Source organism: Somniosus microcephalus, chromosome 2 (assembly GCF_052327205.1).
Source record: "Somniosus microcephalus isolate GS21.2 chromosome 2, FLI_Smic_1.0, whole genome shotgun sequence".
NCBI classification, from domain to species: domain Eukaryota; kingdom Metazoa; phylum Chordata; class Chondrichthyes; order Squaliformes; family Somniosidae; genus Somniosus; species Somniosus microcephalus.
The window spans coordinates 20,534,657-20,547,110 of record NC_140988.1 but is presented as its reverse complement, the minus strand read 5'-3'; the positions used below and the strand labels follow the sequence as shown (position 1 = coordinate 20,547,110).

Sequence of the window (12,454 nt, the reverse complement as noted above, 5' to 3'; positions counted from 1 at the left end):
GAAGTGTGCTGGCAGGATAAGGACAGCTGCCAGGTGAGAGAGAGAAACAAAAGGAAAGGAGGGGGGGGGGGGGGGAAGGAGGACCCAAAACAAAGGGGTGGAAAAAATTTAAAGGAAAAAAGAGAGGCCGAGGTTATGATCTGAAATTATTGGGTGACCGCTTTGCGGAACACCTCCGTTCAGTCCGTAAGGGTGACCCCGAGCTTCCGGTCGCCTGTCATTTTAATTCGCCGCTCCATTCCCACTCGGACCTCACCGTCCTTGGCCTCTTGTATTGTTCCACGGAAGCTTAACGTAAACTCGAGGAACAGCACCTCATCTTCCGATTAGGCACTTTGCAGCCTTCCGGACTCAATATCGAGTTCAATAATTTCAGATCATAACCTCGGCCTCTCTTTTTTCCTTTTATTTTTTTCCACCCCTTTGTTTTGGGTCCTCCTTTCCCCCCCCCCCCCCCCCCCCCCCGCTCCTTTCCTTTTGTTTCTCTCTCTCACCTGGCAGCTGTCCTTATCCTGCCAGTACACTTCACACCTAATCTCAGCTGCCTTTTGTCTCCACGGGCCCATTACCATCTCATCTGGCTTCTAATACCTTTTATTGTCTCCTTTTCTTCTTTTGTTCGATCGCAGCTTTGCCTTTGATCTTTTTATTTTCTTTCCAGTTTTGAAGAAGGGTTTCAACCCGAAACGTCAACTCAAATTTCTCTCCACGGATGTTGCCTGACCTGCTGAGTTTTTCCAGCATTCTCTGTTGTTATTTAGGGCCCTCTGTAAGATCAGTACTGTGAAATGAAACGTGTTTTTCTAATTTGGTAGTCAATGACATATCTGCATCAAGCACTCTTAGACCAGGTCTCTTCCACTCTAAAAAATACGCCCTAAAACCCAACGCCAAAAGAGCACCCCTCCCAATGCATCATGCAAATGTTTCCATTTCGTACCCCAATCATCCTAACGGTCTCCCTTTAAATCGCTGATTTAGTATTAATCAGCTCTGAATCATTCATGCTGTGGCTCTGCACCCACTTGGAACTGCGATGGATCTACCCAAACTCAGACAACAACCACAATTTGCATTGCTATAGCAACTTCAACGTAGTAAAATGTCCCAGACGGAGGTGATTTCATTCCTGCAGCACCAGGTGAATCCAAGTCGTCGAGGACAATGCACTCAGTACTTCCCACTCCCTGTAGTTTTTTTTTGAGAGACCCTTTGGCTTGGTAAAGAAAAGTTCAGTTGCAAAATGATCACGTCCTATTGTACTCTGTAGCATTGTGGTGGTCGATGTGTTGACATTCCAATCATCACTTTGAAGAGTGATTACCGGAAGTCGTGTAGCTCTGCTGTGGCACAGATCTACGTGGATTGTGTCATTTCCACTTCAGACTGCAGCTCATCAAATGAATGAGCAGCAAAGAGTCAACAAAACCTTTGCTTACTTTTAAAGAGGTTTGATGGGATGGCGAATTCTTCTTTATAAATAACTTACTTACGGGGAGATAAACAACAAATATTGACCTCCCCAAGAGTAACTGTTTGCATGCCAGTCACATTGTTAATATATAAAAACAACACCGACAACTTGCATTTATACAGCTCCTTTAATGTAGTAAAACGTCCCAAGGCGTTTCACAGGAGCGTTGTCGGACAGGTAACCGAAAGCTTGGTCAAAGAGGTAGGTTTTAAGGATCGTCTTAAAGGAGGAGAGAGATGCGGAGCGGTTTATTGAGGGAATTCCAGAGCTTAAGGCTTAAGCAGCTGAAGGCACTGCCTCCAATGATAGAGCGATGAAATCGGGGATGCGCAAGAGGACAGAATTGTAGGAGGGCAGAGATCTCGGAGATCTAGGGCTGGAGGAGGTTACAGAGATAGGGAGGAGCGAGGCCATGGAGGGATTTGAAAACAAGGATGGGAATTTTAAAATCAAGCGTTACCGGACCAGGAGCCAATATAGGTGATAAATTCAGTTTAATCTTTCTTTGGCCGTGAGGTTGATTTATGTCAGACAGGAGAGGTTCGATGCTCGTGGCCTGTGCAATGAGGCAATGTCTCACACAAGGTTCTGTCCCGTAAAATCTCTGGCAAATATTTAGGAGTGTAAAAAAAATACAATTATTGGATATTATTGAGTTAATAGATAAGAGAAGTAATTAAATAGATATACTATATTTCTACGTGAACTTTGTGCATAGTAAGCAACATTGGTACCATAAATGGTGCTGAAATAGCTAAAGATGAAGCTGAAAGAGACCAAGGAAGTATTAGTAGATTCAACATTGAAAGGGGCCCAACCACTGCAGAGAAGCTGTCAACAAAGCCATTAAGATGTTGATGTATAATAGTCAAAACAGTAGAATACAAGTCAGAGGAGGTCACGATCAAACAGTCCGGGGCTCTGGTCAGACCGCAACGTGAGTCCTGTGTTCAGTTCTGGTCACTGAGACACAAGGGCTGGAGGCAGGGCAGAGAAGAGCCACGAGATTGATCCCCAGCGTCAAGAGGGCTGAGTTATGGGAAAAGATAGGTGAGACGTGAGCTTCTCAAGCCTGGAAAGAAGGCATCTGAGAGGTAATCTGATTGAGGGAGTGCAAAAGGTAAATCCGGAATATTACTTTAAAGTAAATTGCAAGAGAAGGACAAGGGGATGCAGGTTCAAACTAGCAAAGAGTAAATTTAGAACTGATATGAGGAGGTTCTTCTTCACACAAAGAGTGATCAATGCTTGGAATGGACTCTCGGATAGAATAGTGGAGGCAAACATCCTGGAATCCTTTAAGAAACTATTGGGTCCTGCAATGGAGTTGGGTTCTTCTGGAGGGATATATTAAGATGGGCCAAATGGCTCTCCTGAGCCTTAATTATCTTGTGATTTTTATGAACTGCAAAAGTGTCTACAAATGCAAAGTGCAAAAATGCTGCAATGACATAGACTGTGTGCTACTAATAACCTGAAGCATCGAATGACTTGCAAAGGAGCAGTTTGATATTAGTGTTTCAACATTCCTATGAACAGCTTTGCAGAGTTTATACGCTAGTGGACAAACAAGGTTCTGTTGCTACCAGGAGTCTTATCATCAATAACCATTTTTAATAATCAGCCCAACCATTAGCACGTGTCAGAAAATGCGATAGTACTTTGTGTTAAAGGGATGTGCACAAGTGCTTAATCCAGATGTGACTGCACTGTGGGGTAAATTATTAACCCATTATCATTGCGATTGTCAACTCTGCTGTTGTATGACTGTTAAATATTAGCGTTATCATTTGTAATACAACACTAACAACTGGGCAGCATCATCTAAGGTTAGAAGCATATTTACTGTGACAAGAAAGGAAGGTTGGAATTCCAGTTAAGGCACTTCATGGGTTTGAATTCCATTATAAACCACAAGGTGCTTTTATACTTACTGTTTGCATTTTTGTCCTGGTCTTAGAGTAACACTGCACTCCCTTGTTTAGATTTCTCATAGGTTGTTGGTGTCTGTGGGCCTAATTAACTCCACCAGAGAGCTGGCTGGGGAGGAGCGAGGCCCCACGGACTTGCTCCCTCTGTTTAGTTTGCATGTCCACTGGCACTTATTCCAACAGCAGCATCATGTGGATCTACAAACCAGGCTGTTTACACAGGGGATGATGGTAGAATTACCCATCTGCACTCCTCTAATGTAAAAGCAGCTTGAGCGAAAGTGCCTAGACATCTCAAACACACTCCCATATAACGTTCATGATAGCAAAATACTGCGGATGCTGGAAATCCGAAATAACAACAGAAAATGCTGGAAAAACTCAGCAGGCCAGGCAACATCCGTGGAGAGAAAATAGAGTCAACGTTTTGGGTCAAAACCCTTTATCAAGACTCCACGGATATTGCCTGGCCTGCTGAGTTTTTCCAGCATTTTCTCTTGTTATTTCCCATATAACGTTTATCTGGTCATTATCACATTGCTGTTTGTGGGAGCTTGCTGGGCGCAAACTGGCTGCCGCGTTTCCTACATTACAACAGGGACTCCACTTCAAAAAGTACCTCACTGGCTCTAAAGTGCTTTGGGACGTCCTGAGGTCATAAAAGGCGCTATATAAATGCAAGCCTTTCTTTCTTTCTAATGTTTGGACTGTGGCAATATTCTGTTTCCACGTAAGATAGCCAAATAAAGAATTTAGGAGGAAATCCTTTACACAGTCAGTGGTGAGAATGGGGAACTCGCTGTCACGGGGAGCAGTCGAAGCAGAGCACAGAGCAATGCATTTAAGGGGAGGCTTGATGCATCCATGAGGGAGAAGGGAATAAGAGGTCTATGGCAGCAGAGTGAGAAGAGGTAATTAGAGTGGGAGGAAGCTCGTGTGGAGTTTAAACACTGGCATGGACCACTTGGGTTGAATGGCCTGTGTTATAAATCTCATCATCATGAAGAAACGACTCATGAAATAACATTGGACGGCCAGCTGGTGGCGCCGTCCAAGGAGTATAAATACTCGGGCGTGGGCTCAGCTTGCCCGGGGACATTTTGTAAGACAGGAACTAGTGAAGTACAACTAGACCTCCATGTTTTGAAACAAGTTGATTAAAGCCTTGTTTTATACTCGAACCAAGTGCGTAGTGAGTTTTGTTACGTCAGCCTGTTTCTGTAATGTAGATTCTATGTAATTCTAGGCCTGGGTTTCCAATCTTGCATTTTTCTGAGCAGCATAGGTGTGTACCACGGAACCTCAAGGAGCACTGATAAAGTTTAAATCCACATTCCCATTAATTTGTGGGTATGGAGAGACTTTGACGCTCTTGATTTGGGATTTATTCACCAACCTCCAGGCCCATGAAATCCGATCAGCGCAAACCAGTGAATGGGAAATACGAGCACAAATAGGACTGAGTTCCCTGGGCTTCCCAGATGACAGGGCTCAGGGCCGCAGGTCAGACGCCCGTGCGTTAGGTTATATCTGACAGGGAGAAGAGGTTTTACTTTTTTTTTTAATTTTGCGAGATGAAGAAACAAAGTTAAGGTACAAGAGAGCTTCAATATTGGAACTATAGATTGCCAGATTATTGTCAGCTGTCTGTTCAGGTGCTGCACAAATGGGTCTGTCTCCTCAAAACTAACAGTTACTGAAAAGTTCGCTGCTCTTCAGTGTAACCAAAGATGGTTTGTGGTAACAGTAAAAATGGTGCAGGATAAAAACATCCCCATGAACATGTAAAAGAAACTTTCTTGGCGCAGCAGGTTACTACAGAAAATTGGCGATTTTAAATTTGCTCTTTCACGGTCAGCTTGTTTACAGATGCTAATAATATTAATATGACATCTCTTTAGCAGGTCGCGAAACAATTTGGAAGAAAATAAACCATTTGACATTTATCCTAACACAGTGACTGTTCTGCTGCATGAGACATCGCGACTCCATTTTGAAGTTCACTGTCCACATTTGTCACACATTTACGTACGGAATCCCCATAAGCTTAATAGGAATCACCCAAAAGATACATGTACACAAACCTTGAAATTAAAAAAAAATCATTACATGTTTAAAATTAATTAAAATACAATGTCATTAAACTTTTAAAACAAAAATTTAATTTTTTGAAAAATAAATGTAAACGTTTTAAAGGGGCTAAGAATAACCTATAACTAATTTTTTTTACGTTTTATGTTTGAATAATTTTTATAAAGTTATTTTACTATTTATTTAAATGCTTACACTGGTAAAAGAAGGCCTTACCAGGCGTAAGAGTTTCATGGGAATTCGCTGGGCAGTAGTTGGGCAAATAGCCCCACTCTCCGCCCGCGAATGTCCATTTCCCGGGGGTGCGGAGGATCATAAGAACATACGATATAGGAGCAGGAGTAGGTCATTTGGCCCCTCGACCCTGCTCCACCATTCAATAAAATGGCTGATCTGATCTTGGCCTCAGCTCCACTTCCCTGCCCGCTCCCCATAAACCTTGATCTGGAGATTCTTGACAGATCGCAAGTTCCGGGTTTCCGCAGGCGTACGCCTGTCATAAGCCCCGGAACATCCGGGCCATTTAGTTTTTATGTTTTGTATGTTTCCACTGTGGATCAGTCTGCTGTCTCTCTACAGATCACAATAACCCCAATGTCGCAACGTGAGTTATTCCCAATCTCAGAACCAATGAAGCGCAACTGCAATTTGGTAAGGCAAGGGATTGAAATATTAACAATTGTTAGAAAAATCAAACCCACTAAAATTAAACAAGAAAAGTAATGAATGTCATTATTTGCTAAAATCACCAAAAAAAAAGATGAGCTTACAATGGGGTATTTTATTTTTAAGAAAGTTGAATGATTTCAAAACTGTCTCAAATTTATTTATTTGCATTCAACAAACTTATGATCCCTACTTGTTCAGACATATTTTAGTGGGGCCAAAGAGATTACTGACTCTGCAGAACAATCTAAACCTATAATAACTAACAAGTCACTTAATTATAAAAACACCTTTAAAAGGCACAGACTGTCCGCATGAGAGCTGGGGTAGTGTTACAGCCTTTCAATGGCATTGAAACTCAGTTTTTAACCATTTGTGAGTTATTTTACATAAATTTTACTCCAATTTAATATATAAAGAGACACACAGTCACATCATTATTTTTCACCGACATGTTACACCAAACAGCCTGGGAGCTAAGGGGACAATCTTTCTTACATCCACATTCCTGATGTCACAAAAACAAATTTGTTTCAAAGTTATTCATTTTAAAGGGTACATATTCCAACCAGTGATGCACAGATAGACACAGTTAACATGCTCGTACCACATTCCTATTTGTACTACTTTTACGCATAGAATCATACAATAGAATGGTTACAGCACAGCAGGAGGCCATTCGGCCCCTCGAGCCCGTGCCGGCTCTCTGCAAGAGCACTTCAGCTAGTCCCACTCCCCCGCCCTTTCCCCGTAGCCCTGCAAATTTTGTTCTTCAGGTACTTATCCAATTCTCTTTTGAAAGCCACGATTGAATCTGTCTCCACCACCCTCTCAGGCAGTGCATTCCAGATCATAATGCAAATGTTAATTGTTCAAAATAAAAATAGTGCGCACAGATCTGCAATATGAGTGTGTTAAGCAGCCGTATGTGAATTTCACCGATTGAACCATTGTATATCACTCATGGTATTAATTAGAACAACAGCAACAACAACTTGTATTTGTATAGCGCCTTCAACATAGTAAAACGTCCCAAGGTGTGAGAACAGCTAGTCACTGAGTGTAGGATGAATCAGTTCTTCCACTTATGAGGCTGGCTATAACCCACTTACTATATGTTGTTGCTTGTGTGCTATCTACCTCACTTGTGGAGATAGTCATCACAGTTCCCTGCTTGCTGTGATATATCTATGTCCAAGCATGCGTTTAATTTTGAAGCGCTAAAGCAAGGCCCCGTCTTCCCTCTCGAGTTGGACGTAAAAGATCCCGAACAAGAGCAGGGGAGTTCTTCCCGATGTCCTGGCCAATATTTATTAAAATTACAAAGGGATATTGACAGATTAAGTGAATGGGCAAAACTGTGTCAAATGGATTTCAATGTAAGCAAACGTGAGGTCATCCACATGGACCTAAAAAGGTTAGAACAGGGTACTTTCTAAATGGAGAAAAGCTAAAAACAGTGGAGGTCCAAAGAGACTTGGGGGGTCCAGGTACATAGATCATTAAAATATCATGAACAGGTACAGAAAATAATCAAAAAGGCTAATGGAATGCTGGCCTTTATATCTAGAGGACTAGAATACAAGGGGGTAGAAGTTATGCTGCAGCTGTACAAAACCCTGGTTAGACCACACCTGGAGCACTGTGAGCAGTTCTGGGCACCACACCTTAGGAAGGATATATTGGAATTGGAGGGAGTGCAGCCTAGGTTTACCAGAATGATACCCGGACTTCAAGGGTTAAGTTACGAGGAGAGATTACACAAATTAGGGTTGTATTCCCTAGAATTTAGAAGATTAAGGGGTGATCTGATTGAAGTTTTCAAGATATTATGGGGAACAGATAGGGTAGCTATTTCTGCTGGTTGGGCATAGTCTAAAAATCAGAGCCAGACCTTTCAGGAGTGAAATTAGGAAACACTTCTACACACAAAGGGTGGTAGAAGTTTGGAATTCTCCTCCGCAAACGGCAGTTGATGCTGGATCAATTGTTAATTTTAAATCAGAGATTGATAGATTTCTGTTAACCAAAGGTATTAAGGGATATGGGCCAAAGGCAGGTCTATGGAGTTAGGTCGCAGATCAGCCATGATCTCATTGAATGGCGGAACAGGCTCGAGGGGCTGAATGGCCCACTCCTGTTCCTATGTTCCTATTCCTCAACCAACATCACTAAAACAGATTATCTGATCATTATCACATTGCTGTTTGTGGGATCCTTGTGCGCAAAGTGGCTGCTGCGCTGCTTACACTATAACAGTTGCTACACATTGAAAGTGCTGTAAAGTGGCTGTAAAGCACTTTGGGACATTGTGAAGTCGTGAAAGGCGCTATATAAATACAAGTCCTATCCTTTCCCTTTAACATGGCCAATAGCTAAAGGAACATTTCTTTAAACTGATAATTCCACAGTTCTCGTCAGTGCTAATTTGCAGCAGCAAAGCTGGAAAGAACAAGGCGGGCCAATGTGTCATCGCCGTCCGTACCCCAGGCAGTGTTCTGGGATCATTTTAGACATAGCTCAGGGACCACTAATACAGAACTGGAGAAGAGCTGAACCTCCTCAGACTAACGCAGCTTTCAACACGTCCCACAGTGTGACCAGGAGCCCAGTTAGCAGAAATCAGAAAACTTTCAGCAGCTCATCAAACACTGGTGATCATTTCCCATCCCCCCCAAATAAAAAAATATCAAGCATGACAAGTTATTAAAACCATTCACTCAGTGTTTCAGCTTCATGCCTTAACAGCACTGAGGCTCAACGAAAAAGACAAGAAAACCACCATCTGCTGATTGTCCACGCTTACACGTACAGGGTTACTGATTTTCTTTCTCCATTTATATAAAGAGGCTTCACAAATAGTTGGAATCATGGAAGGAGGCCGTTCGGCCCCCCCCCCCCCCCCCGTGCCTGAGCTGGCTCTTTGAAAGAGCGATCCATTTAGTCCCACTCCCCTGCTCTATATCCCCAGAGCCCTGCAGATTTTTTCATCTTCACGTTGTTATCCAATTCCCTTTTGAAAGTTACTATTGAATCTGCCTCCACCACCCTTTCAGGTCATAACAACTCGCAAAATAACTGCTGTGCCCAATGCTCTGCAAAGGCTTTCTGTCCACTCCTTTAAGGATGATCATAGAACCTCACACCATAGAATCTCACACCACTCGGCTCTCTCAAAGAGCTCTCCCCTGAGCCCCATTCCTCTGCCCCTTCCTCACTCAGCCCAGTCTGCTGGTGCCAGCTCTCTCAAAGAGCAATCCTCTCAGCCCCATTTGCCTGCTCTCCCCCCACCCCCACTCCCCCCAAACCCTTTTTAAAGTGTTATTTTGATGCCCTGGCCTTTTACAATCCAATTTTCAAACACAACAATGAGAATACCTACATGAAATGTCTTGCCAAACTGAAATGAGCAGCTGTCAACCATTCTGCGAGGCCCACGCTAATTCCGCTTAACACTGTGGTAGGTAAGACATTCATTACCTGGTGCAGCGCTTGCCTCGTATGGTGCGCAAACTCCCTCCCCAAGGTGAATTGATTTAAGTTAACAACAGCAGCCTAAGCTTCTCCTGGTCGGGCACTTGGAGCAACAGGAGGCAAGTGTGCCAGCACAAGGTGGTAGAGACAGATGGCAGGAGTAGGAGGAGGGTGGAAGTCAAGGCGAGGAAAGGAGGGGGGGGGGGGGAGGTCAGGGTCCAGCAGAGGGAGCCATCGAGACGTCTTAAAGGCGGGTGAGAGGCCGCCGAGAGCCGCAGGTCCAGGGCTCCAGGTACAAGTGCTGGTCGCCGGCTGGGCTCAAGGGGGCACGGGTCCTGGCACCCAGCTCACTGCCAGGAAGAGTCCAAACCACGCGGCTGTGCCCCACCCCCCCCCCAGACCCCCCCCTCACAGCATCAACGAGCCGACCATCAGCTTAAAAAGGAAGAATAAAAGTCGAAACAGAAAGTCAACTCGACCCAGAGCCTGAGGAAATGCCCCGGTCAGATAGTTCGATGACAAAAAAAGAATTCAGCTTCAGGAAAAAAAAGTGTTGCCACTCAAGAGTAGGTGTGAGAGGGTCTCCTGACTTCAAGAAACCGCTGGGGCTGAAACTTTCTCAATGACAGCCCAGGATTCAGTAAGAGGAAAAAGTTTCCCCTAAAAGTTTTAAAACAAAACTTTTACCTGTCGTATCTCCTCCTTGGTTTCTCGCTGCTTCCCTGTCCTTCTTCCCTTTCCCTTTGCCTTTCCCTTTTCTCCTCTGTTTCTTTTCGGGCATTTCTCTTCGGGTTTTTAAAAAAAAAAGTTATATCGGAGTGAGAATAATCCCTCAGAACACTTGTGCAAGGTGGGTGTGAGCTAGGAGCCGTGCCGTGCCGTGCTGCCCTGGGCTCTTCCGAACTTGTCCTGGATTGCCCTGGTCCTGCTCCCTCCTCAGGAACTTGCTCTGCAGCCGAGCGGACTGAATGGAGTTTTTTTTCTCCCAACTCTTGCTGTTTAAGCGGAGATTCAACCGCCCACACAAGGATTTGCCCCGCCCTTGACACTAAACCTCAACGCTGCTGACACTTGTGCTGTTTGTATTAAACCTCACAGGGGCTGGGGAGGGAGGGGGGATGAGGAGGGCGTTTATCTCCAACCTTCTAGGGACAGGATGTGTGTGCTTTAAAAAATGTACCATTATCCTTTCTTTTAATGATTAAAAGTTTTGGAGCGAGAGCGAAAGAGAGAGATGTGCAGTGACTCATCTGTACTCTGACAAAAAGGGAAGAGTTACCTTACATACCTTCCAGCAGACTCGGGCTGACAGTTACACTCACTCAAACCCTTGCTGATGGAAAAGGGCGGCTTCCTATCCCCGAAACAGTTGTTCTTAAGAGAAGGAAAAAGACCCCCCCCCCCCGCCAAAAAAAAAAGTCCCCCCCCCCCCGCCAAAAAAAAAAGTCATGTTCTCTCAGACCCCTCGCCGGAATGAAGAATCTGCTCGCACCCCAGACTTGCTGGTCAAACTAAGGGCAGCAATACAACTCAAATCAATCTGTTTCAGATTAACTTTGTTGTACAACATGCAAACCACAGGGACTACCTGCGACTGTGTTCAGCTTCCCTTGGAGCTAAGACACACTGGTTATTGATCTGTCTGTGTCCAGTGTTGCACTGTTCTGGGTAGTCCTATCTGGCCCGAGTAGATGTTGCTTGGTCAGTTTACGCGGGGAAACACCAGACTCAAGGCGAAGTTTTTAATGGCCATTTATTTATTACACATAAAATATTCAGCCGGGACTAACATTTTCTTGAGCGGTTGGAAGTGTTGATTTGAGAGGTGCTTGAAAATACCTGATTTGTTCAGTGGTTAAATATGGATTTTAAGCTTTGGACTCGGTATTTACATCGACAAACAAGAGCACGAACCTTGCTTCGTGCAATGTTATACACAAACACATCTGAAGATACTCCTCCAAAAATAGCCCCATTTCCAACTAAAAAAAACCCCAATCTCTGTCATTAGACTGACAACATGTGACGTTACATCTCTAATGCCTGCCCTAGAAAGCAATTTACATTACAGCCCCCAAACTGCAGCCGTTCGGTTCTCTTTCAAATTGTTGTTATTAGTTTGGCGTTGATAGAAGAAAACAGGAAAACTAGTAACTTTTGATAAACTCTCCTGCCCACTCACTGGCTCAGATTCCTTCCTGAGTAAAAACAGCTCACGTCATCAGATGACACTTTTCCACTCAGGTCCCCTCATGTTCAAGGAGTACATTGACCCCTATTAAACACACAGTGGAGCTATTTCCAGCATGCCCTGGTCTTCCTAAAGTTCAGGGTGTGGGGGTTCACTGCGGTTTTCCGGGGACAGTCCCCGGACGAGGTACCGTGTCCCCGGGCAAACAATGTCCCCAGAAGAGTCCTCGGTTCAGTCCCCGGTTCAGGAAACTTGTCCCTGAATAGACTAGAGCCGTATTCATCATTGGAATACATGCGTATCAGACCGTTAGACATAATCACAGATTCAGGTCAATGAACTGAACAGTGTTACTGTATTATTTATAAACGGTGTCTGAATGCCTTTCAATAGTCTGACGTCACATCCGCAGTAATTATATGCAAACTTGTTCTGCATTTGTAGTGTATATGTGCAACTGTTAGGATCTTCGGGTAAGCATTCTCCAAGGCGGCCTTCGAGACACACGACAACGCAAAATCGTCGAGCAGAAACTGATAGCCAAGTTCCGCACCCATGAGGACGGCCTCAACCGAGATCTTGGGTTCATGTCATGCTACATGTAACCCCACCTGACGCAGGGTCATC

The 12,454-nt window shown here is 44.2% G+C and overlaps 1 protein-coding gene across 3 annotated transcripts in view; it reads right to left on the bottom strand.

Moving 5' to 3' along the window:
• The window catches only part of LOC147122584 (pro-neuregulin-1, membrane-bound isoform-like), a 214,824-nt gene extending 204,235 nt beyond the window's left edge, over positions 1-10,589 (bottom strand). For all 3 annotated transcript variants that reach the window (XM_086007251.1, XM_086007241.1, XM_086007260.1), the window contains exon 1: positions 10,324-10,589. In XM_086007251.1, the coding sequence (XP_085863377.1) occupies positions 10,324-10,417 (94 nt within the window). In that variant the 5' untranslated portion in view covers positions 10,418-10,589. The remainder of the gene's footprint in view (positions 1-10,323) is intronic.
• Between the last annotated feature and the right edge of the window lie 1,865 nt (positions 10,590-12,454).